Below are 27,251 nucleotides of genomic sequence, written 5' to 3' on the forward strand. Positions count from 1 at the left end.
CTGTGTTCTGTGTACAGCTTTAAAGCCTCTTGGCAAGAACCATCCAACCACCAAAATATTTACATTTGTATGTAGTAATTGGTGTGGACAATTGGTTAAGTATACTTGTTTCCGTGGGCGACAGTGCCATGAGATTGACCAAGTATTTTTTCTTATCTACAAAAGGAGTATAATGGTCTCAGTGTATTCACCAAAAAAAATATTATTTTTAGCTTTTTGCTTGAGCAGATTAATTATGATTACAGTTTTTTTCAAATGTCTTAGAGGACTTTTCCCCATTTACATTTTTTTCTATTCTTATAGCCCAAATTTGCTCTTGAGTCAAGGTAAAGCTTAGAGTTGTTCAAGGGAGGGAATGGAGCAGAGATGAATAACTGGCCAAACACTGACAAAAGTTTTTGGCAAAGCATTCAGCACTGGCCCAATCATTGTTGAAAAGGCTGCTGCTGTTGTCAGTGGAGGCATTGGGTAATTTGCTGTAAGAGCAGACTGTAAAACTTGGTATGGACCTTGAAAACTGAGCTTGGGTCTCAGGTGCCACAGAAAAGGAGGCATCTGAAAACGAAACGTTAACAGTATGCTGAAAAAAGTAGTTGTTAAACCAACTTAGAAATAATTTAATGGTTTCCGCCACTTAAAAATTGCAACTCAATTTTAAAGAGTTAATCCGTGAGATTATCCTTGTTGGGTGGATCACACCTCAGCGTTCCAGCCTGCCCCCCTCCATCTACACCTTCTTGGACGTCTCTCCCTCCTACGCTACCCCCAGCACAGAAGTCACTGACTCTCTGTACTCTGTTCAGGAAGCCAACCTCCCCCTTCCAACCCCCATAGCCTGCTCATCCCATCCGGCCAAGTCAGACGGGGGCCTCTCAAAGCTCCGGATCCACAAGACGAGGGGCCCCGACAACGTCACACCATTGGTACTTAAGGTGTGCGCTGGGCAGCTTGCAGGAATCCCACCACCACTTCAACCTCTGTCTGAGGTTGATGAGGGGACCCAAGCTGTGGAAGACCCCCTGCATTGTCCCGGTGCCTAAAAAGAAGGGCGGGCCAGCCCTCCGGACGTCGATAGGCCGGCCGCACTTACGAGCGACTTGGATGGCGGCACGGCAGCACGGAACCCGGGGTCACCTCACAGGCCGCGGTGCACCCGTATGCTGGGCTGCCGCCCAGGTGCGACGCGGGCGAACCCGAGGAACTGCACTGTCACTGTTTCTCTGCACCCTCTACCCCTCGCATTTCCGCTCCATCTCTAGAACAGGCCACCACCAGAGCGGCCGCTCCATCAGCGAGGACTATGAGGAGTACAGGGGGCTGATAGAAAGCTTCGTGGGACGGAGCGACAAAAAACCACCTGCAGCTCAACGTTTTCTCTGCCAACGAGGGGCAGGGGGTTATTGTACGTTTTCCTGCTGTTACTCTGTACTTTATGCTTCCCCATTGAGCCGCCGTAACGCTTACATTTCAGGGGGATTAATAAAGTACTATTTTATCTCATCTTATCTTATCTCTGTCGGAATTTCAAGGAAGGTCGCTCTGGTCCGAGTTTGCAGAGATACCAGACTTAAGGTCACAGCAATATGGACAAACTGGCGATGGTGAACAAAGTTCCCTTTAAAAATATATATATCTTTTTTTTTAATTTGAAGACACGTCTAACTTCGATCTAAACGACTCTGTGGTTTGTGTTACCTTAAGAATATATTATGTTAACATATGGTTATGCTTGTATGACGTACAAGCTCGCTAACACGCATTTACAGCGGGCGTCCATGTTTTCCCCAGGCGGCGGAACACATTCAGCTCTGAAGTGGGAACTACTGACTCAGAATTACAGAGTTCCGAGTTCCAATTGGAACCCATTCGTAGTTCACGGGGCTCTGCGCACCCGTTCAACGCGGACCGGCGTACCCCGCCTCCGGCAAGGGAAGCAGCACGAAGCTGGGGGGCGCAGACACGACGCATAACACACCGAATAACAGCTTCTTATAGAGGGCCCTGACAAATAAACACAAACATTTAAGTATGGGATTTCGTTCGACGAAATACTCTCACGGTTTGACACTTTATAATTGAGGAGAAACCACACCACTACAAGAAACTCCGGCGACTTTTTAAAGTTGGTCCAAACAGTGTTTTTGTGCAGACTTTTTAGGCGCAGTGTGTGTGTGTGTGTGTGTGTGTGTGTGTGTGGAAGGTGGAACCCACGACGCTGCCATGTTGCTTTCAACCCGCTTCCTGTTCCTCGTGGAAGCTTCGGCTCCCTTCTGCGAATCGGTTCTTTTGACGAGTCCCTTCAAGCAAAAAGAGTCGTTCGATTTCCCGAATCTTTGTTCCTTTGATTCAGATTGTATAATGGACGATGAGCGGGGGGCGGGGGGGCGGGTGGAGTCATAACGGCACAGAGTCAGAAGAGCCTCTCGGCTGACGGTGAATGGAATTCTCGCAAGAGTGATTCAGTTATGTCAAGATCATTTATTTGGGCGGCACAATACAAACTGTGGATCCCAGAAAATATTTTTGACTGAATATTAATTTTGGCGGAGGGATTCAAAGCGGTAATCAATCACATTCAATGTGATTTACACCAAACGTCAGCGCCTCTTTTTTTTTTTTTTTCTTCATTGGACTTTAATGAAATCATCGCTGATTCTTTTCACTTTGTGTGCCGATGAGTCATTTGCCCGAGTCGTTTGGAACGAGTCGTCCGAGTCGTTCGGGACGAGTCGTTCGGGTGTTGCATCACTAGCTCCAGCCAGCAGAGCGGCTGCACGCGCTCCGAGCCAACACACACAGAAGAAGAAGCTCCTCAGAGCTAAGATGGCGGCGTGTGGGTGAGGAGGCTGTGGATCTAACACTCGCTTGTTTTTCCCTTTTCGCCACGAACAGATTCCTATGAATCCGCATATACACAGAAAAAGAGGAAAAAAAAAAAAAAAACAAACACCCGATTTCCACAATAACAAATCCACACGGTCGCGTGTGATTTTCGGACTGAGCCCATGACATCCATACACTTCGTGGTTCACCCGCTGCCCGGGACCGAGGACCAGCTCAATGACAGGTATTTGGAAAAGGACGGTTGGAACCAGTGTTTGTGTGCGGGATGCGGTGCGTAAGGCCCGGTGCTGCGCCCGTGGACGGACAAGACATTGTCACTGTGCGAGTTCGAGTGGGAAAGGGTTTTTAATACCCCCCCTTGGGGTTGAAACGAGGCCCGGCATCTTGGAACAATCCTCGCTAGCTAACGTGCTAAAAGCTAACGTGCTAATAGCCGAGGTGCTAATAGCCAACGTGCTAATAGCAGAACGGTACCGATAGCGAACGTGCTAACAGCTAACGTGCTAATAATTGTTGGTTGGCTCTGGAATGATTGGCTCTCAGTCAAAGTTGAGACGAACAATGCGGATTGGGGGGGTAGATAGCTATATAGAAATTGTTTTGTTACAGCAGTTCACGTCAAAACATCAGGCAGTAATAATAATGAAATAACACAAATAAAAATGGCGGTATACAATTAACCTAGAAATAAATAAATAAAAAAAAATGGCAAAAGACAATGAACCAAAAAAGTAATTGAAAATAGAAAGAAATGGCAAGATAGACACATAGAAATTAACAAAAAAATGAAAAACGTGCCAGTATGCAGTAAAACCAAAAACCAATATACCTCTGTGTCAACAGTTGACTGTAAAAAATTGGAAATGGTTTACGTGTGCTGATATATTACATACCAGAAGTGAAAACTACTCCTTGTTTTTTAACGGTTAGGTTTTGTAGTTAAATTGCCTCCAGATTATGTCCTGGGGAGCGGTTAAATAATTCCTAGTTGTGCCAGAAGACACATGCACCCTTAATACCCTAAATAGGTTTCCATACTAGTTTATATAAAATAGTCTTCCGGACCTTCCTGGGGTTTCGTAGTGTTGCTTGTGCTTCGTATTGCTTGTGCATTTAAATTGTTGGATAGTTTTACTTCAGCAGTAACGGCGCCCTGCTGAACTGTTACTACATCCAGCCAAACTGCTTATAACAGTGTTGCCCCTTCGCTCTATCTTCTCCTTTGTTTACTTTTCCTTCCAGATGTATATGTTGCAGATCATCGTTAGTCGTGCAAGGGTAGATGATTTTTTTGTGCGACCTGTATTCTGTCACAGGTGACTTTTAAGTAAAGCTATTTATAACCCTGAGATTGAACTGATTAATGAGCTGCTCCACTTTAAGGCAAAGAGGTTGAGAATTTGGAAAGGGTATTTTAGAATGACCTTCAGATAAAGAACAGGCTCCCAACTTACAGTCACCGAAGGCTTGGGGAATGTTTGCTCACCAACCTGGCACCAACGTTGACCCAATGGACGACCAGTTGTGTTGCTTTGCGTGTCATTCCCACCGAGAGGACAAGCAGGGAATCTCTGTCCAGACGGTCACTCCCTTGGAGGGGTCACGGCATCTTGAATACCAGTGCACACATGTGCTGCAATGTTCGCCATGTGCTGCTTGGCCCCTCCTTTCCATAACCAATGAAGTATCATTCGGTAGTCAGATGATCAGTTTTCACCTGGAGGAAAAAAAAGGCAAAAGCTCAATAAAGCTGAGTAGAAAAGCTTGCTTGGGATGTTTATTCAGCCCCATATCCACAATCAGCCACTAATGGATACTGTGACCTAACTAAGGCCAGCTCTGACACAGTGGGCAGGACATTATGGTGGATAACATTTCTTTGAAATTGGCTTTCAATATCTTTTTACTTCTCTTTGCAGCTGTGGTTGAGCTGTTATTTGCCGCAATCTATTTTGTCTTTGTGCTTTGGTTGACAGGTATGTCAGGGGATGTGACACCTAAATGATTTGTAAGATAACTTTGTTACCTAGCAGGAAGATTCAGGGTAATTTCTACCCTGCAGTGTTTTGACTGATGCTTGCCTTTATTTGGGTTTTTCTTCTTATCATGTCTGATGTGGCCTGCTGATTCAAATGCCCTCCTCGGCCCTCCTTCAGGAATATTTCTGTTCCTTTTCAAATTGTAGTAGTAGTTTCCTGATACAACTGACAGAGCTGTTTGAAGTTATTTTCCTTTGCCAATGTTATGTAAATAATTCTGGGTATATGAAATAAAACAAACTTCATAGATTGCAGTTAATGTTACAATTCATTGTTACATAGATGTTTAACTTGGTAAACTGTCCTTTATTTAAAAAAAGAAATCTTTGTATAAAGGCTAGAAAAAAATATAAATAATTACATTTGGAAGCTAACCTCTTTGAGACTTGATTTTGATCTCTAGTCTTTGTATGCAAAGCTGATAGACCAACCCTAAGAACTCTAACCTGTTATTTGTGAACTATGAATGAAGAGTTTTGGAAAATCCTCCATAAAGTGTACAACTGACATTGTTTGATCAGAAAAATAGAATAGATTTCTGGCTATGCCATAACATGACAAGAATGACATTATGCTCCTACTAAGCGTATATATGTAAAAAGGAAGAGAGCTGCTTTAAGTGTATCTCTTTCGTTGAAAGCCATTTCAAGTGGTGACATTTTCCAAAATTATGGTTTGAAGATCGTTCAGCAACCATAGTAATGTTTTCATGGCCTTTGCTTTCCACTGGTCCTGTAAATGAACCATTTTTTAAGATTCCCAAAGTATGCTCACCAGTTATGCATGTCCAATGATAAAAATATAGTAAGAACCTGATCGGCTCATAACAGGATAGCTACTTTGTAATACAATGGAACATGATTCCCTCAAAACACCAGGAAAAACAAATTAGATGACAGATCCCAAAAGGGCTGGATATTGGCAACGATCTGGTTTGATCTTGTTTCGATACAATACACGCTTATTCTGTCCAGTTCATTAGATGGTAAACATACCAATATTGGTTTCTTAATAAGAACATAATATAAATGTCTTAACTTGTGTGAGGATGTTGGTGAGATTACTTAACGACTACATAATCTTTACAATTCGTCAAGTGCTTAAGATGCACACAAACTGAATTCAACATCACAACGTATTTTGTCAGACCATGGGTGTGCAGGAAAGGCCACCAGCCACTTTTATTTATTATTTTCTGGATTTGTGTTGGTGGCACAAACATAGTAAGACATGGCATCAGGAAAGCTGTCCGGTCAGCACGTCTTTTTCTTCGGGAAGAAAATCCACCAACACTGTAATTCTAAATCCAAATATTTGATATACAATATGTGTTCATAGCATATGTATGACACCCAGGTGAACAGACTTCTCTCAAGTGACTGATGCTGCTTTGACACTGCCCTTCAATAGAAAAAGGCCAATATAATCAATGGTAGACAACCTTGTCTGCTCTGAACAAATCACCTTTTTGAAATAGTGCAAGCATGCTTGCGCTTTCATAATATACATTTTCTTAAATTATTTTCACAAGCCCTGGGACATAATCTTATCTAGGTTATAAACTTGCCGTATTGTTATAAACATTTTTAATCTCATATACATATAGATGTCAATTAAGGCAAATTAACTCAAACACGCCATGCAACTTTTTTGCAGCTTGACACAAAAGAAAAACTTGTACGGTTCTCATTTTCCATGACTAATCTACAAGAGAAGTCTGTCTGGTATAACAATTTATTCAGATTTAAGAGTTCTTGGTAGGGTTGGGTGGGTATCAAGAACTGGTTCTAAGATGAAAACAGTTCCAAATTTCCATGAGCCGTGAATTCGATAAGACACGTTCAATTCAGCTTATCGGTTCCGCGTTTTTGTATATTTCAGTCACGCTTTCGACTCGCTCACCTTTTGTTGTCGCGGTGCGGTTGCAGATCGGCAAATGTTGTAATAATCCATGGCTGACCACTTCAAACACTTGAAAGTTGGGCTTAACTTCACTTAATCTTAAAAAAAAATGTTATGTTTTTACATTTTTTATTGAAATAGTTTTTGTTTAACTGTTTTTGTTAATCATTCCTTTTTAGAAAGAGAAAAATATATTTATATAAATGAAGGCGAAAAGAAACCTTCCTGTGACAGCTCACAATTTACTGATTATAGCCTAAATGTGCCAAGAAAGATATTATTTAAATTTTCTATGCAGATGCAATCCCCATAAAATCACCCCAATCATTCTAGAATGATTAATTCTTTCGAAATAGAGCTATTGAAGTCATCTGGTGAAAATTCCTGTATTTTTTCGTATCGCAATCTACAGTGTATTGCAGAAAAAAAATATTGCAATGTCAGTTTTTCCCAATATTGTGCAGCCCTAATTGGAAGCTATTAGTTTCCAAAATGTCTGTATGGTCGCATTGCCTTCTTGCTCTGACCAACTCTGATATTTTTAGTGCGCCATAACTGGATGGATAAACGTAAATACTTCTCATGCTGCGACTGCTCTCTTGAAAATGGTTTTGGACTCTTGCGTGGCTTATTGTTTGACTTTGTCTTGCAATTGTAGTATGACATTCAAATCCACCTCAATACTGAAGCCACCGTGGCCAATATTTATGTAAAAAAAAAAAAAAAAAATGTTTTGTCAGTTTGAATTTCTGTAGTTCAATAAAGGTCTAGTGGCAAAGGAAATTGAGAGACTGCTACTGAAGTTTAGGGTTTGTGGACTTTACTTTACTTTACTACCTTTATTAATACAAAGTGCCATTTGCAGTTTTGCTTTTTTTCTCTCCCTCTATGCACTTATGTGCAGAAGGTCATCTTGAAAGATGCCCATCTGAAATGACCATCTAAAGCCAAGCATGGCACTGCTAAAGAGCTTGCATGTCTCTACTGTCTAAAGCCTATTTCACACATGCAGTCTATCCCTGAAATGTTTCGGAACATTTTCAGCATTCGGTCACGTGTGAAAGGGAGCATGGATTGATATTTCGGAAAATCTTCTCCAGCCATTTCCCACCTCACGACCTAGTAACATTTCTGGGAAAATGCCGCTACAGCTGTGTTGTCAATGGAATGCGGTAACATTGCTGGAACAAGCATGTAAAGTAAGGTTACATCTAAATATGGTATTGGCAAAGCACAAATAGTGGGTTTTTGCAGATATTTTCTACAAATATAAAAAAAAAGACTTGTTTTTGGAAAGAAGAAAAAAACATTTGGAAAAATGAATAGTCTCAACCGTGGCGCTTGGCTGCAAAGACGAGAAACTGAAACACTGCAGATGGGACTGATCCGGTATCGGGTGCTGATACTGACGTCATTCACTCATCGGATATCGGACTTGTGTCACCGATTCAAATTCCATAGCTTGCGCTGGATCATGAACCCATCGTTTCATTTTGCTTATTTGATCCCCGAGAATTAAACTCAGCAAATAATTTACCTATAAAGAGTAATGCGCGAATAGGAACTGGCAGTTGGAGTTGGGCAAACAGTCACTGCACAGCAGCCATTCAGCTGTGTTGTAGTGCAGCAGGAATTAAATTAGAATATAATTCAAATATAAAAAAATAAATAAAAATAAAACTATTCTAATGCTGAAATTGGTATGCGATTGTGTATTTTCGTCAATAAACAACAATTGATTATAAAAGTTTTATTTTTCTAATCTAAAAATGCCACTCAGACACTAGATGTGTCTTTTAGAGTTAAGGGCCCAGTGTGAGGACATTGTCCACAAGCGCTTTACTTGCCTGCCAGCTGCACCGGAGCGTGGAGCCGGAGAGGCAACGAGTGGACACCTAGAGGTAGAACAGATGGAGAACCTTTCTTCTCCGGAGGCAGAATGTAGGACAAGTTGAAAATTATCACCCTGAGTTAAAGGAGCAATAGACAACTTTTTGATTGAACAATGTAATGGCTATAGAATTACACCATTGGCGTTTATATTGGTTGCATATAAGCCACAATCTCACTATGCATCACAGATTGCCACGGGGTACAATCTCCCAGGAAAATGATTGATTTAAGGCAGTGAGTCACAGGAAGTGTCAACCGATGCGCAACCTTTAAGAGAAATGGAGGACAGTGGTGCAATCTACCCCACGTAGATCCTAAACCCTCGAATATAAAAACGGCTGAAGTCGGTCGAGAAATGTAAACATTATTTCAATTTACCTCTTCAGTGAACATGCTTCTCTCATTTCCAAAGTGGTGTTGATCATTTCCATAGAGTGCTCTGAGGAAAACGCAAAAGATCCGGTTGTCTTTGCAACAGCGGCGCAAAAGTACCACATGGAAACGCTAGGGGGGAAGTTGAAAAGTTGTCCATTGCTCCTTTAATAACACGTATGTCCGTAGCCGACACAGGTTGTTCAAATGATCGCATCTACACTAGAACGGACTGTCCCTTGCCCAGCTATTCCGGCATTATTGTAGTATGTGTGAAAAGGTGTTCTGGAATGTAGCTGCACGTGTGAATAGTAAAAAACACTTGCGGTGCCGGAAAGGTTATCCAAGTAATATACCCGGAGTTGTGTGTGTGAAAGGGGCTACAGTCAGATGTGTTTGCGGGAGTGATTTATAACTATATAAATAATTTAGGAAGCAATATTTTTGTAACATATAAGCCTCTGTTTGTTTAGCATACATTTGTTAAGTATCATAATTATACTTTTGATGCTATCATTAAAAAGATGTAATCTCTTTGGGGCTGTTGATCAATTTAAAAAAAGGAACTAATTAATCACACAATTGACTGCAATTAATTGCTTTTTTCTTTTTAAGACTGAAGCTTGTTATAATTAGGGGTGCGTGAGTCATGGATCCGATCATTTTTTGGATCAGCAAAAAAACATCAAAGTGAGACAAATATAACTTTGCTTTTCATTTATTCTGTAAAACACTTAAAGAAGAGAAGTTTTTCCATTGCCTTAAATTAAAACAACATTGAAGATGTCCAATGTTTACATAAAATCTTAAAATACATAAAATATTCAATATTCAATTGTTAAATTAAAGTGCAATATGAGGCACGCAGGAGATACCTTCTTCCTTGAAATATGGTAGTGAATGGAACGGCGACTTTTTTGTTTCACGGTAGGTCGTAAAGTAGCAACAACATAGAGCGGCGTTCCACAAACCATTCATTGTGCTTCAGAGTAAAACACAGCAAGCATCTGTCTTGTCTATTTTCTTTTCACTGCAACTCTGCGTAGAGATTTATGGAATTATCACTTTAAAAAGTAACAGCGGCAGTAAAACTGAATTTCACTATGATGGTTACATTTTGCAATTGGTCCGTGGTTCACATGCGAGCCGAACAGTGGGAAGGGATCCGTACGGCTCACGGATCAACTACGTTCCGTCGATATTTAAATGTATAATCACGGAATCAATGTAGAATCTAAAGAAAGTACATTTGGAGTACCTATAAAGTGAAAATAAAATTGTGTTCTGCATTTCACACCAGACTCGTTTAAGCAACTACTTTCTACTCTGTATAATGTGCTTAGAAGAAAATCACTGCATTCACTTTCCAGGGACTTCAAATTCAAATACAGTTTATTACTGTATTGACCGAATAAAAGACAGGGGTTTTTTTCCTGGAAATATGTCTGAAAAAGTGGTGTTGTCTTGTATTCTGGGTCTAGACTTTAAAATGTCAATATACCGTATCATAATAAAAAAACAAACCGTGTGCATTAGGAGTGTTTCAATTTGTTTCCGAACACATACAGTACCCTACAACTCTCTAACAACACCGACACACCCCTCCTCGTCCAATCGAACCACTCGGTCTCAATTGCTGTCGTAGTTCACTGGTAACCCATAATTTTCCAACGCGTCTGATTTAAAAAGAAGCAGGCGAATCTTCTAGCTCCTGTGTGTCAGACTCATTTTCACTCGCCATAGTGTGGCTGACTAAGTTGGACGCTAATCAGTTTGAGGTTAGCTTAGCATGTTGCTGATGGCTTCTGGGTGGAACTCACACTTGTGAAATTTAGTTCTGCATTACGTTAATCAATCTTCGTGCACTCCATTCAACTGAATACAATGGTACTTTGACTTACGAGTTTAATTCGTTCCGTGACAGAGCTCGTAATTCAATCTGCTCATATAGCAAATCAATTTTCCCCATTGAAATCAATTGAAATACCATTAATCCGTTCCAGCCCCCAAAAAAACACCCCAATTTTTTTTGTTACGTGTTTTTTAAATATGAAAAATGTACTTATAAATAACAAATATTGTATAAAAACATAATAAAACACAAAAGAGAATGTGTAGATCATTTTTGCCTTCTCGCAGATGATACCCTCCGTCACGCTATCTCCTGCGATCTGCTTCTCCGTCAACCACACCAACAGCAGATTCTCCATCTTTTCATGGACAGCGGTCCGCAGCTTAGACATTATTTTAAAGCCCTTTGCTGGCGTAATACCCTTTATCGTCTCCTGCTTCAGCATGGTACATATCGTAGAAGTACTACGCTTGTACTGCCTCACCAATTCCATCACACGCACACCTCGCCCATGTTTTTCTATTATTTTGTGCTTTAAGTCAATGGACATCATCCTCTTCTTCTCAGCACTTACTTTTTTCGGACCCATGGTTCGAAAAAAAACTTGGCAAAATAACTGCACAAAAAGCACAAATCGTGAGCACAAAACACAAAAGAGATGCTTCCACGCTCAGGTAACCACGTGAAGTGAAGGAGTGAGACGCAGGATGCTGGCCCCATTTGCTCGCCACGCCAACTCGCAGCGCCACCTGAAGCTCGCTCCTCGTAACTCAAATTTTTGCTCGCAAATCAATACAAAAAATCTACGGAACGACGGCTCGTAACTCGGAAAACTCGTATGTTAGTGCGCTCGTAACTCAAGGTACCACTGCACTGGGTTATCATTATTTTCAAATAAAATTATTTTCTTTATAAAACAAGATTTGGTCTTCAAAAAGTATTTCCAAAAATGAGACTTGAAAAGGGGTGATCGTCTTATAATCATGGCCATCTTATATTTCAGTCAATACAGTAGCATCTTTTTAACTTTGAACACAGTTTCTCTCATTAACTACAAACTTCAAATATAACCATCAATGCCATCAAAATTGACAGTCAGCTTGAAAGGCATAGTTAAAATGCACTAACAGAAATAATAACCCAGGTTTATGCGGAAGTGGCAGTTGAATTTCAAAACCATCAAGGCCATTAATTCTTGTATTAACTAATATAATGATCATAATAAATGATCATTAAGGTTTTATTAAGCTATTAATGTTTTTACCAAATGTACAAGAATATATCCATTGGATATGTTTATTAATTGAATAACCCACAAATAATAATTATAATAGAAATAATAAATGATCATAAAACACTATATTACAGAAAAAGCTCAATAAATACACGTTGTATATAGATTGTGGAAATCTCCTGCATCCTCTTCCTTTGGAGTCATGGAGAAGAACCAGCACTGCCTTACTCCTCTTAATAGCCAGAGATAAAAAACAATAGACCTTTTGATTATTACTCATTCCAGTGATAAAACGCAATGTATTCATTCCAGAGATAAAACGTGTCGTATTCAAGCCAGGAGCTGCCGTGTAGATATAAACAATGAACGCTTAACTCATAAGCTAATCCAACTACTTTAATAAACAGACTCCAAATGTGGAAAAAAATGAAATGGTTGAAAACAAAAGCAAAGATTCACTTAACCATTGACAGTTGAGAAAATTCTGAAAAGTCTGACGTCACGAGAATGCTGCTGTAGTTAGCTTGTTTACGGAATAGAAGGAACTAGATGGAATTTATATAATTGCGTTGATGACGTGTTGCTGATGAGGTCACTTCTGGTGTGGCCCAGGGGTAAATAAAATGCAGCTGCGGTATTTGCGTTACATTTTTTAACCCGTTAAATATTCCGAATTAATTCCAAAATTAACACGCTATTTATGACAGCATCAAATCTCTAGGGTTTTTTTTGTAGAAGAACAAACATACAAGTAACGATAACAATATATAGTTTGAACATACTCGAGCTAAAGCTTCAGTATTAATTAGATGGTTCATGGTATGATTCTATATCGATATAGTGACATTTTGTACATAATGAGCATTGCTACCAACCTTTCAGGATACCATCTGATCTGCATTAAAAAATTGTCACAGAATAAATTCAGTCTAATGCATAAATTCAATATTTCAATTCATTTGTGATGAATGGTGGTATTTCATTTAAGCAGAAAATGGTTGCATAACTTCCAAGCAAAGTATCAACAGAGAAATTCCCTTAATAGATTTCAGAAATTATAGGGTTGCATTGGAGTATTTAATTATTATTTTTTAAACACAGCCCTAATGATAAATAAAACCATAATGCTTAAAAACAAATGAACATGCCATCCAAACTTCCGAGGAATGAGAACATTTAAATGGAGTCAACAGTAATTTTTATACAATTTTTATTTAAATCTGTTGTTTTTTTTGTTCTTTTTTGATCAGGCTTCGTGAAGTGTCCGAGAAGTTGAACAAATACAACTACAACAGGTAAACCTTTTTAAAATATGATTTTCAAGGGTACGATAGTGTCGTTTGTCATATTCGTCTATACCTTTACATATATAACTTATTTTATATTTTGCATTACGCTCCAGCCATCCACACCTCAGTCTGCTCGAGCAGGCCACTCTGAAACAGTGTGTGGTTGGACCAAACCATGCTGGATTTCTGCTTGAGGTAATATTTGCGGGATATTATCCCATTCAACTGCAAAGTTTCACAATGCATACTTTATTTCTCCCTCATATATGGCTCTCCGCTAAAGGCAGTGATGTGGCTAACCATACAAAGCCCTTTAAATGCATGTTAATGCTGAATCATTTGTCAGTATTGGTTTGTACAATAGAAGCTATTTTGATCTCTTCCTTGACGCACTGATTAAATCTTTTTTTTCCTCCTGCCTAGGATGGACGAGTGTGCAGAATCAGTTTTGCTGTTCAGCCTGATCGCTTGGAACTTAGTAAACCGGACGGTACCGATGGGTAAGACACTTGTTTATGTTGGGGTCCTTTACAGATACTGTGCTAGAACCTATTGCTTGGTAAAGTCGCAGCCAAAGGCTGCTTTGGACTTGGACATGTGCCGTTCTGATGACGATTGCTGTGTAATTGGAATCGTATGTAGTATGTTGACCCCCTTCTTTTTTTTTGCGCTCTAATTATGTACCCCCCCCATTGTCGCCGCTGTGATATACCTGATACATTACGGGTCCGTCAAAAGGGTTTAATGGGAGGTTGCCCTTGCCAAAGTTGTCATTTTCTCATCTCAGTTTCATGAAATTTAAAACGGCGCTAATGTGCTGCAGTTTGTACTGAAACAAGACTTTGCTATCATGCTGGTTGAGATAATTGCTTGTTCTATCTTGTGAATCTTGCAGTTGAGAGGCTCTTTTTTTTGGAACTTCTGTTAAAGTTGGGTCTGATTCTATAAAACTGAAACGTGGTTTTTCGATATAGGAAAGGCATTTCCTCAGTGTGTTATCAGGCAAAGATAAAGACCAGGCCAAACAAGCTTTAGAATTCAACCTCTTAAGTATAGACAGAATCTAAATTTCTCAAAGCCAATTACATTTAAAATGGTCTCTCTTTGGCTGTTCAAGAGAAAGCCTTTCACTATTTGCTAGGGTTTGTGTTGGCTGTCAGCAAGTATTTTTGGTGAATGTCTCATTGAAGGACCCTAACGTCCTGCCAGCAGAGCAGCATCCAACAGTGATTTCAGCGTTTTTCAAGGCCCCTTTAGCTGCTAACCATGCATGTGAATCAGGCTTTGGAGCACTGAGGAGTAGTGGAGCCGGCTGGTCTAAGCTTTTCTGCAGAACACATGTTTTGTTGCCTGGCTCAAACTTGCAAAAGAAAATGAGACGGTTTCAAATGGTAATAACCTTGCTGTCAGCATCTTTGTGGGTTGCAGGGAAGCCTCTGGAAAAGAGTGGCACATTGTTTATTGGGCAAGTGCGTTTTCTTAACAAGGCACAATGTCCTTTTTTGATACTTTAATGTTAATAAAAGTTGCATCTAGCTCCCAAGCTTGTTCAGAGCTCAGTTTTCTTTATTTCTAGATCTAATAACCTGACCCTTGTGTTTCTGTTTGACTTTTTTCTGTCTTATATTTGAATGTATTCATTTGAGACGTCTCTTACAATCCTGTTATAGTGTCCTCTATTGTTTCCTTGATTATATTTATTATTATTTTCAGCACTCCCATTGATAATACCATTTATACTTACAACTAACACGGCATTATGACTTTACTCATACAAACAAGATTCATGTGTTAGTGTGTTACTATTAAACTCGGCAGATTTTCTATAGTGCCAAATTTTGTGATCTAGGAGAAAGCAATTGCAGCCCCAAAACCCTAACATCCTTTAAAAAAAAAAAAAAAAAAAAAAAAAAAAAGGCAAAAGTCTTGAAGGCGGAACGAGTTGCAGCCAATTCTGATTCCTAAGGGTGTTGCCATGCTAGTCTCCATTAAAACTCCTCCTATTTCACACTTTCAATGTAAAAGAACGCCCTATTCCAGGAGCCGAGTTCACAAACAACATGGGCTAATTGATTCTGCCTTTTACCTAGGTCAAATAAAGAAAGTTATTTTGGTTCCATGCGGGACTATAATAGGTTTGTAACTGATCTCCCGTCTTTTGTTTCCAGTTCAAAGTTGAGCAGTGGTTCAGGGACAGGAAGGAGCTCCAGGCCAGGCAGGACTAGTGATCCGCCCTGGTTCCTGTCTGGTTCTGACACACTGGGCAGACTGGCAGGCAACACCCTTGGGTAAGTTCTGGCAGGGTTGTCAGAAAAAATGCTCCTGTGAAAGCAAACTATTCAGAGCAAGGCATTATCGACGAAAGCTTCCAGGTTGGGCTTCAAATGCAGCTAAGGCCTTCCATTGAGTTTTTAACCAGCGCATGCATACATATAGTCATGTTAAATGGATCCAATTTTTTAATTACTTTTTTATTTTTTTATTTTACCAATTTATTCCATCTTAATGGCAGTATCTGGAAATGATAAAATGGCTTTTCCTATTCAAGTTTCGCACAGCTACTACAAGCTGCAGCATAACCCTTTATGTCCTTACCTGCCCAACTAACAATTTTCGATTTTAAAACCAAGCTTCAATTATCAAAATATGTCCATGGAAATATTTAAACCTAATCTTCCAATGGGTCTCTCCAGTTATCTAGTCAAATTGGACCATTCCCCTTTTCATTTGTTTAAGCCCGCCCCACCCTTCTGCCGTTGAGTTCCCCCCCATTTGTCATGCTGCACTGACTATGATCTTGTGCTGTATTAACAGGAGTCGCTGGAGCTCTGGTGTAAATGGAGGTGGGGGAGGTGGTGGGAGTGGTGGTGGTGCAGGGGGTGGTGGAGCAGGAGGAGGCAGCAGCAGTGGTGGTGGTGGAGGAGGCAGCAGCGGAGGAGGTGGAGGTGGAGGAGGCACCTCAGGCAGGTCCTCCACAGCAGCCCGGGACTCGCGTCGCCAGACCAGGGTGATCCGCACTGGGAGGGACCGCGGCTCCGGCCTCCTGGGCAGCCAGCCGCAGCCAGTGATCCCAGCCTCCGTCATTCCTGAGGAACTGATCTCTCAGGTACACCAACGGGCGTTCAATTTATTTTTTTTAAAAAATTAAAAAAAAAAATATTATTACACACAACACATACTGATGTCTTACCTAGGATTTATTTTAATCTCCTCTCAGACTTTCTTGTTCTTGGTACGCTGGGTTGATGCAATATTAGAGTTGATTTTGAGAGGTAATGTTTTGTGCCAACTTTAAAGTTAAGACGGGGGTGACGAGCAGGTCTTGTACAAGGTGGATCATTGTGATGAAGAGTTTAAGGGTAGTATTTTTCTCTCTCTGATCCTACGAAGGTCACCAATGCTTTTCAGACTAATGCAAGTCTTCTTCTTCCCACTTCGTCCTTCTCCTCCAGGCCCAGGTGGTCCTGCAGGGCAAGTCCAGGAGCGTCATCATCCGTGAGCTCCAGAGAACCAACCTGGATGTCAACCTGGCCGTTAACAACCTGCTGAGCAGGGACGATGAGGATGGTGATGATGGAGACGACACTGCCAGTGAATCTTACCTGCCTGGAGGTTTGTGAACAACTTGATTTATGACAAAGCTAAATCTATCACATAAGATTATATTTAGTCCCCTGTTAATCTGCAGTTTATCATTGTGCAAATGTAATACTTTTTCACATTGTAATTATTCCCTCGTTTGAGGACATACTTAAATATACTGTGAGAACAGGCCTAGTTTCCTGAGCAATGGAACCCTTTGATGATATTTGTGGATGACTGTTGGTACTTTCTTAAGATATTTGAACACCAGAAATATTTGAGAAACAATTGTTAGTAATGTGGATATTATACCCGATACGCGGCCCTTCGGTGGCGTTGAACAGCGGCGCTCCTCCGTTCAGAGACCAGCTTGAGGCTGTGCTGGAGTGGCTCGGAGCCCGGTGGGGAGCGTGGGGTTCTCCGCTGTGATCTCCTCGGAGCGGTCCCCACACTCAAACATTTCATGGAAAAATGTAATTAACTTCTGATTTTGGATTCAAAATCGGATGTGAAATGATCGAATGATACATGGATATTCCTGTCTATTTACACACCAACGGCTGGAATGTCAACGCACGTCGGATCACGCAGGTAAAGGGGCCAAAGTTAGCGTAGTTAGTTTACATCAGAGCCGATCAAAACCTGTCTATTGCAGGGTCATTTGCCCCAGGACTGAAACCCGGGTATTACCTTTCCCACTAATGACAAATGTCAGATGTTGACAAGTGTTAACAGGTTTTTAGCGCAGTAGGAACGTGGTATTGCATAGTTTTACTGTATTGCAGCCTTAGCAGCGTTTAACATCATGATATTTCAATAACCAAAATCCCAGACCATATCCAGTGTCATCACAATATTGATATACCGATCTATTGCCCTGCTCTACATGTGATGCATCCACTTTAATCAAGTAGGAATTTAGCAGCATTACACTATACTATTCTATATTTTTATATATATGTGTATATATATATATATATATATATATATATATATAAAAGTTTAAATCCACAATTCTAACAACTGAACTTAACCTAATATTGTTGTTTTTTTCTTAATGTGCGACAGAGGACCTTATGTCTCTGTTGGACGCAGACATCCACTCAGCCCATCCTAGTGTCATAATCGACGCAGACGCCATGTTCTCTGAGGACATCAGCTACTTTGGTTACTCCTCATTCAGACGCTCCTCGCTATCTCGTCTGGGATCCTCCAGAGGTAACCCAACAACTTGCCAATAAGGATCGAGATGTAGAGAGCCTTGGGTGGTAATATGGTTTGGCGTGTGTCAGTGAAGTATTCGTGATCTAATAAAAGATGACAAAGCAATCGGGGATACTGTTGGATCACATTTGTCTTTTGACTCAGAAAAGTATGTTTTTTCTTCAGAGACACTATACAGATTGTTTTAAAGAGAAAACATGGGCAAGTATTTACCAGGACAGTTATTTAGTAATGATAATAAGAATAATAACCTTGATTTCTGTTGCACCTTTCATTTGTAATGTACAACTCAAAGTGCTTTACATTAGGGCTGCCCCCAAATAGTTATCCAAACCTTAGTCAACGAGAAGAGTTCTATTATATTATGTAAATATTATATTATATATAATATATTATTATAATATTATTATATAAGAGCCATTTGAAATCAAGGTAATTTCTTCAATAACCAAATCGTATTTTAAATGTCGAGAATGGAACAGGCAGAGGCGCACCCGAGCCCCGGGGTGCCGGGGACAAGGGAGGCGCAGTGAGTAAGAGGGAGGCGGACACCGGGGAAACGATCTTCCGTACGCCACATTTCCGTGCAAATTATGTCAATATGGTATTTAAATCTGTACATTAATAAATTAGTAATAGGGCCTAATAACTTTTGTTTAACCAGGCTTTGTGTAGCCTTTGTTTAATTTCGTGCATGCAGAACTTGTATATAAAATTTATATTTTAAAAGCTGGCTGGTTATTAGGTTTTGTATGTATCTGTAATGTAGCAGTGTTAACAATGTTTCTTATAGCATTATCTCTCAGCCCTGGAACTCAAACCATTTTCTCATTCCCCAAAAACATATATTTAAATAATTAAATTAATATCATAAACGTGCAATGATTAGTCGTCTAATCGCTTGAACTGTCGAGTAATTGCTGTTGCTGACAACTAATAACCGACAAGGAAAACCTTTAATCTAGGGCATCCCTACTTGACATTAATATATGACAACTAAACTGTAATAAGAAAAAGCAAACAAGCAAACTGCATTTTTATTTGATCTGATGACATATATTGCTTGAACTGTCGAGTAATAGTTGTCGCTGACAACTAATAGCGGACAAGGAAAACCTCTAATCTGGGGCATCCCTACTTAACATCAATATATGACAACCAAACTGTAATAATAAAAAGCTAACAAGCAAACTGCATTTTTTATTTGATCTGACATTAGGGTTCAAGTCAGGGAGATGTAGGCGTTTTGCAACTAACAGAATATTAGTTAAAGTATGGCATTTTTGCTGAGTCTTTCAAGAAGAATGAGCTGTTATGTTGGGGAGAAGAATCTAGTATTTCCTCTTCAATGTGCTGCGGTCTTAAATGTTGTGTTGTGTACTGCATGGCCGTAGTGTGTACTGTGAGCCCTCTGAGAAAGGCCCGCTAGGCTCGCCTGTGCTAACAGGGACCCTCTAAGACTGCCTTTTCTAAAAGCCTTACTAGCCCACTTTTAGCTAAAGTGCATGCTTCCTTTTCTGTCTTGCCCACCATTACAATTTAAACTCCTATTCAGTCACAGTGCTTCAATTTTAATTAGCATTACGTTGACCTACTCTTAAAAAAATCTGTTCACGGGTCTTTCCCAGAGAGTGGCTTACTTTTATCCCACTGGTGTGACCTTATTGCATACCAGTTCTCCTTCTTCCCTTAGAGCGCGACTCAGAGCTGTTGCGCGAGCGTGAGTCTGTGTTGAGGTTGCGCGAGCGGCGGTGGCTGGATGGGGCCACGTTCGACGCTGAGCGGGGCTCCACCAGCCGCGAGGGTGAGCCCAGTCTGGACAAGAAGAGCATCCCAGTGCAGAGCCCTGTCTCCCTGGGAGAAGAGCTCCAGTGGTGGCCTGACAAGGTGGGAGCACACAGAGCAGTCAAGGGTGTGGGGATTGACCAAATGTTCTCACGAATGAGGATGCGTGTTGTGGTGTATGCCCAAAGGAAATGGTACTATAATATCTACATGTAAGTGTGTGCTCACTCCAAATGGTAAATGGGCCTTTCTTTCATTTTTCATTAGGATGGTGTGAAGTTTGTGAGCATCGGAGCCTTGTTCTCCGAGCTGGTAGCCGTCAGCTCTAAAGGAGAACTCTACCAGTGGAAGTGGAGCGAACCTGAACCTTACAGAAATGCACAGGTGCAAAGATGACACATTGGCACTTTGTATAAATCTACTGCTACTCTTAAAAGAATATATATATATATATATATATATATATATATATATATATATAGCATCTCATTGCGCATCACCCTTTATACACTATATATACACTGTATACATCTCATCACTGTTCTCAGTCTCGTTCTCGTTCCCGCAGTCTGGCCGTATTAACTACACTGGCTTTCGCAATCGCCACGCCCCCTTACCGTGAAATAACACAGGTCCTCGCTTATCAACCTATTCGCTAAACGACCTGGTCCTAGGAATGGAACTCGGTCTTTAAGTGAGGAATACCTGTTTAGATATGATCTAGATGGATGGATTATTAATGAGCGAGAAGGGGATATAAATTAAACCTAGGATTTCCTGTGTGATACAGTCCTTATTGAGTAAGCAAGGTCTCTTCAGTTATCCAGTTGTGGTTTAACTCTTTTGGGTCTTTTTATTAACCTGAACACAGTAACCACTGTGTTCACTGCATCCTGTATCCTGCAGCAAGTCAGTTGGCAGGTTTTCCCCGCTGACTTGTACTCCTGAAAAGCTGCTAACTCCTTGCTCTCTGTCTTCTGTCCAATCAGAACCCTTCCATCCATCACCCCCGCGTTTCCTTCCTGGGCCTGGTCAATGAAAAGATTACTCTGTTGTCCGCCAACAGCATCAGGGCCACTGTTGCCACGGAGACAAACAAGGTATCAAGCATGACAATTTCTATCGCAACATTAAAAAGTCTGGAAATTTGTTTTTGCCGTTTTTTTGTTTTTTTTGTTACTGTTGTCATAAAACATTTAGTCCCGTCATTATAAACAGATGTCCGTTACTAATGAGGTTTCCCTGCTCTCGATACTCATAGTTTTAAGTTGTATTTGCATTCATTCTTTAATTAAGTTATTTTTATATGTGTTTGCTCGGTGAAGGTGGCTACCTGGGTGGACGACACACTGAGCACAGTAGCTTCCAAGCTGGAACACAGTGCCCAGACCTTTCCTGAGCTGCAGGGTGAGCGCATTGTGTCGCTGCACTGCTGTGCACTCTACACCTGCGCCCAGCTGGAGAATAGCCTCTACTGGTGGTGAGTAGGGAGATTGTATACAGAATCTCAGATTGAACCCAACCTGACTGTCTGTGTTGTGTCGAGGAGCAACACTTACAACATGTAGGGCTAGTTCGGTGTCCAGCCTGCAGGGAACCCTATTGTATTTAGTAAGATTTATATTATTTTTCTCCCTGGCATTTTTCAGGCTAAAAGTGTCTGGCCCATGACAATCGATGGGAAGTCTCAGACATCTCGTGGTTCAAGTTTGATCCATATCGATCTACATTTGGAGCAGGAATTAGTGAAAAATTAAGAGATTCAATTTTACTGGAAGTAGCAAAACATTCGCACCGCCGATACGCCAAGGTTCTACAACTTCCTGTCAGGTGGTGGAGCGAGATGAGTTTGTGGAGCGGGGTGCTTTGTAAGATCATCATCAAATTTGTGATACATGTGCAAGTTGTGGCTCTGGGCGGGGCATTTGCATCGTACGAGGTGCGTGTTGTACACTGCATCGGTCAGTAGTGGTTGCTTCGGGCAGTTTCTGCACTGTGTCGAGAGGACCTGACACAACACCCAGCTTTTCATTTATTTTATCTCTTTTGCCCTTTTTATAAATAAAATTCTGTTTGCATCTAACCCCAGGGCTCCAGACTTAGCTTTTCCTCTAGTAGCGCAGGTGCTCCATACTGAAAGTTTTAGGAGCACCCGACAAAATTTAGGAGCACCGCTGAAATTGACATGCAACTCAACACATATTTCTGCCAATTTAACTATATTAAGCCTGCTTTATCGTAGCCGTTGTCGTTTAGTGCGTGCGTCACAAATAACGTCATTGTGGCGCTCGTGACAGCGCCACACAGCGTTTTTCGCACAAAGGCAAGCACCTCCCAATTAAGAAGTTCGATGGTCGCATCCAAAGGAAGGTTGTGCAAAGAGGTCCGCAGAAACAATCTGTACCATCCATCCGTGCCTGACCACAAAAATAACCAGATGGCGTTGAATTAATGGAAGCAGATAGTGCCGTCTCTTTCCAAAGATTTGGACTATATTAATACTTCGGAACTTCTTTATAATGTTTACATCAATTTGCAGCATAAATCACAACTTAACCCTACACTGACAACAATAACTTTACATACTTTTAACACTTTGTATTTTTATTTGACTGCTCTTTTATAGTTATTCAGATTCTTCCCTCAGGACCTCTTCTCTGTAAAGCACATTGTGTTGCCCTGGTGTAAAATGCACTTTTTAAAAAAAGTGTGACTTGACTTTGTAACGTTTACAGCAAATCTTTCAGTTTCACCTGGTTGTTTGTGCACAGCGCCCCCTGTCTCTCAGGAGAATATCGCCACGACATCTACACAGCAATGCGCAAATATGCTCGTGCTCTCTGGCAGTGTGGGTGCCATGAGAGAGACTGCTGGCTTGCGGCGACTATAACAGAGCCGTAACTGAAATGCTTTGGTAATAGACAACTAACAGAAATAACAATGTGCTGTTTTATTTTAAAGGAAAAAGTAGCAACTTTGAAGTAGTGCTTTAGTCCTGCCAACCTGCATGCATTTTGTGTACCAACCATGCAATTCTTGGTCAAAATACGCAGGTATGAAATGCCAATTGAAACTTACGCAAAAAACCCCCCAAAACATATATTATTGTGATATAATTACAGGAAACAATCGATCAATACAAAACAATGCCATACTTTTATTGGATATTTAAACTAAATCCCTCGTATTGGACCAAATACTACTTGTGGTTCTGTAACCCCGCCCCTCCCTTGCCTCTCACTCACTCAACATCCACTGATAAGCAGCGCACTGAGCGCAGCGGTACTTTGTTATACACCAAGGCATAACGCTGCATTACTGAGGCAAATGGGAAGTAGTAAGGTACAAATCTAGCATAAACTGTATGCTGTAGTCACAGCATGTGACTGTAATGTTAACATATAAAACGTGAGATGCACCCATCGATTGGCCGTTTACCGGACTCGGCCAGTTTTCAGCTTGATCAACCATGACCTGTGACCAACCGATCAGTGTCAGATTTATCTGATTCTCTAGCGGTCAAATTTACACGCCAGATACTGTGCTCATGTACTTTAAACGTAAAAATCCTCCAATACTGAAACTTGATACCAAGGTAATATAATGTAGTTGGGTAGTTGAAGCTCAAAAAAGAGTGTGAAAGAAATAAAATGACTGTTTGGAGGTACTTCAAGGTAAATGAACATTAGGTTAGATATTTTTCGCCCGACAATATTCCGAAATTGTGCAGACTGCGTAGCTATCGCTGTAACTACAGTGGAGCATCTGCTCTGGTTGTTTGTAGTGCACGAGCTTTGCTTGTGGTGAAAGTCACTCAGTAAAACAAGTCGTTCGGTTTGATTCAGTTGGTTTAATGCAGCGTGTACGAAGGAGAACTTCCAGTAAGTGAGAGTGAGAATAGTCGGCCCTTTCTTATTCTCACTTTTCTTTTGCAATGATTGCAATTTATTTTGGAATGGCAAGCACCATATAAATATAATAAAGGTATGTTTGAACTTAAACTTGGTGACAGTCCTATATTCTATTTTAATGGAACCGTTTCATGTTTTATTATTGTTCGTGTGAATAATGAACAATAATAAACAGTGTCAAAATCAGCAAGTTCACTATTGTGGCAACTGAAAATTGCAGCGGTAGTCCGTATGTGCAGCTGTCCTATCACGTGAGCATGATTAGGTCAATGTATTTGTCATTGACGTAGAGCATATATACCCAATGTGACCAAATAATTAGAAAATTTGATTTCTCCGATCACGGATATAAACTCAAAATGATCGGACAACAATTAAAAAAAAAATTAATAGTCAATGGTTTATTATGAACATACAATTAAATGGAAAATCTGAATCGCCCCGAATCAGCAGGTCAGGTCATAAAAATAAAATCTGAAATCAAAGTGGCCAAGAAAATTGCAATCACTGCATCTCTAGTTTTAAACATGTTAGTTAACTTTATGAGATGGTGCATTTCAAGGGGCTTGTATACTCTTTAAAGTTAGCTGTAGTAGCTTGCATACATTCGTTTGTTGCGTCGTTCGTCGCATACCCTCATTCCGAGACAACAACGGTGTGAATATCGGATAGAGTAATTGGGCTGTTGTAACTCAAACACCACAGAGACTCCCTGTTACACTATTGTGGTACTCAAAATATTATCCCAAGGTTGGCAAGTCTGGGGCTTTTACAGAAAAAAACATTAAGTTAAATGGTGTGTTTTTATTTTATTTTTTTAACAGACACCAAATAATAAATAAACAAATTTAAACGCAAGGTATGTGGTCGGCACATTAGTCATTAACAACCATGGTGAGAGCCTTCTCTATCTCCTCCGTCAGCTGAGCAGATGCAGGTAGGGCCAGCTCTTCCTTTAGGCTCTATAGGCAGCTGCCTAGGGCGGCATCCTGGGGGCGTGGAGAGGGACCGACTGGGGCATAATTTGCACACTTGTCTCCCTCTCCGACGGTACAGACGATGCACGCGCTGGCGATGGGGTGCCTACGATCAGCGTGCCAAAATATTGTTTCTTTTTGATGTAGGTTATTTTATCTCCTTATGGAACGAAACAAGCACCGTACATGATGGGGACACTTTCTCTGTGATTCCTACTGATATACGATGACTATTAAAAAATAATAATAAAATAAAGTCTGCATATTTTCAAGTCGGTGCTCCTAGTTATAAAATTTAGTAGCACAGTCTCCAAAAATGGGCGCAGTCTGGAGCCCTGAACCGGTGTCAGGTCCCTCCTTATTTTGTGGCGTTCAAGCCTGTCATAACTAGGGTTGGGCACCGAAACCATACGATCGTTATCTACCGGACCAAATCGCAACGCAGATTTTGGTACCATTTGGTACTTTTTATTTTTCATTTTTTATTTTTTACCATACATGAACAGCTTCAAAATCATTTTGATGGTACACTGACTTGTAATATTGAGACTGGCACCTCTTTCATGTGTTTGTGTCTTCACACGTGGTCACTTGCAACTCCAGATCAACGGGCTTGAATCATGTCCATTTTATTTTAGTCCCAAAAGTTTGAAAAGTTGATTAAATGTTTCTGAGGCACATGCAGTGTTTAGTTTGTTTGAATGCAACCGTGTTGCTGGTAACTTCAACTCGTGACATCATATTCCGATGCTATATACGTCTCATTAGTGGTCATTCGCATTCAGAGAGTTGCACTGTGTAGACTACATACCGGAGGTTCAATGTAAACTTGGAAAATTGTAACTCGTGCTGTGTTTCAGAGAACCAAGAAAAGTGCAGTTATTTTCCTAACACGACAAAACTGGACCCCGTGTATTGCTGCCTGCAGCTATATTTCATTATTAAACCTAAACTTTATTTACTTAACGATACGAGGGCTGAATGATTAATCAAATTGTTGTTTTAGAGGGATCGTGTAGTGTTTAAGCACACACAACTATTTATGTAGATTTATAGAAAAGATAGATTATTTTATACATTTAAAAAAACATTAACAACCTGAGATTATGATGTTTTGTGTCTACCGTCAATTGCCTGATTATGAAATAACCGGCCAAACTAATGGATATTACGACCACGTTGGAACAGTATGAAGTTCAGAATATTACTTTACTTTAATGCAACCTTAAAGGCAATGTTATACACAATATCTAGTCTCATATCACATTATTATTATTGATATATCGCCCAACCCTAATTACTGGTGATGATAAAAGTTATTGTTAACCTGGTGTAATTGTTTTAATTTCGTGCTGCATCAAGTTTTCATGTCGCTCCCTTTGTTGTACAAAATAAAACATGCACAAAATTGAATCAGAACTCATCAACTCAAAATCTGTAAAATATAAAGTGGATAACAAAAAGCTCAACATATTCAAGTGCTAGTACCTAGAATAAAAAACCCTCATCATCGGACAATGTCCTTTGGTTTAACCCCTCACCTGCTATCACAAATCACCCTTCTGCCTGGGCTTGCCTCTGTAACCACTCTCTCCCTGGCACTCAAAAATCTCTAGTCTAGTATTTTCTGTCACATCTTGTTTCACTGCTTCCCATTTTCATGGTTTCATAAATGGATGGTTAACTAATTAAAATAATCCGCTGTGGATGGTGTTGAATACTTTGCCTATTTAAAGGGACAAATGTTCAATGGCAAGCACTTATACTAACCTGCTGCAACTGCACACTGCCTAAATGCAGTTCATGAACAGTTATAAATGATAGGACCCAACATTTTAATTAGTCTAGGGTTGAAAAAATGGCAAGCCTATCCTTGAAGCAATTATGTGATTGCACTAGTTTTTCACGAGTATCCTCATGGAAAATGGGAAGCCCTCAGTAGGCCTCCAGATAGACATATTGTACTAAAATGTAATTGTCAAACCATATTAAACTGTCATTTGCTCCCTTTGGCTGTAGCTATTGAAGCTCACTAAGGAGGTAACCGCATAATTATATCTCTCAATTATGCAGTGATTGCAGTGAGTGGTAGAAAGGTCTCAATGCGCTCTTGGTTGGAAAAACATTTAACATTGACAGAGCTGCTTCTTCGCCAAATACCCAAGAAAGAAATACCCCAAGTCTTTCTTGCAAGGTCTTTCAGCAGTCCCTATCACAAGAGAGTTAATGCATTAATGCACGTTCTGCTATGACCATAGGTTTTTTTTTTTTTTGAGGGAGGTCGTTGGCACATAATCGTCGCTGTCTGATCTGTTTGTGGGTGTATTTGTTCTTTACAATCAGGTCA

The 27,251-nt window shown here is 40.4% G+C and overlaps 1 protein-coding gene across 9 annotated transcripts in view; it reads left to right on the forward strand.

Annotated features, from left to right (window-relative positions):
* Nucleotides 1–2,842: 2,842 nt before the first annotated feature.
* The window catches only part of ubr5 (ubiquitin protein ligase E3 component n-recognin 5), a 55,426-nt gene continuing 31,017 nt past the window's right edge, over nucleotides 2,843–27,251 (forward strand). For 8 of the 9 annotated variants that reach the window (XM_080005888.1, XM_080005889.1, XM_080005891.1 and 5 more), the window contains exons 1-12: nucleotides 2,843–3,067; nucleotides 13,387–13,431; nucleotides 13,539–13,620; nucleotides 13,849–13,925; nucleotides 15,594–15,713; nucleotides 16,240–16,531; nucleotides 16,878–17,037; nucleotides 18,076–18,225; nucleotides 19,907–20,118; nucleotides 20,284–20,400; nucleotides 21,006–21,116; nucleotides 21,342–21,496. In XM_080005888.1, coding sequence (XP_079862014.1) covers nucleotides 3,006–3,067; nucleotides 13,387–13,431; nucleotides 13,539–13,620; nucleotides 13,849–13,925; nucleotides 15,594–15,713; nucleotides 16,240–16,531; nucleotides 16,878–17,037; nucleotides 18,076–18,225; nucleotides 19,907–20,118; nucleotides 20,284–20,400; nucleotides 21,006–21,116; nucleotides 21,342–21,496 — 1,583 coding nt within the window. In that variant the 5' untranslated portion in view covers nucleotides 2,843–3,005. The remainder of the gene's footprint in view (nucleotides 3,068–13,386; nucleotides 13,432–13,538; nucleotides 13,621–13,848; nucleotides 13,926–15,593; nucleotides 15,714–16,239; nucleotides 16,532–16,877; nucleotides 17,038–18,075; nucleotides 18,226–19,906; nucleotides 20,119–20,283; nucleotides 20,401–21,005; nucleotides 21,117–21,341; nucleotides 21,497–27,251) is intronic. The other variant, XM_080005890.1, reaches the window with a different exon arrangement.

Source organism: Zeus faber (assembly GCF_960531495.2).
Source record: "Zeus faber genome assembly, chromosome: 8".
Classification (NCBI taxonomy): Eukaryota; Metazoa; Chordata; class Actinopteri; order Zeiformes; family Zeidae; genus Zeus; species Zeus faber.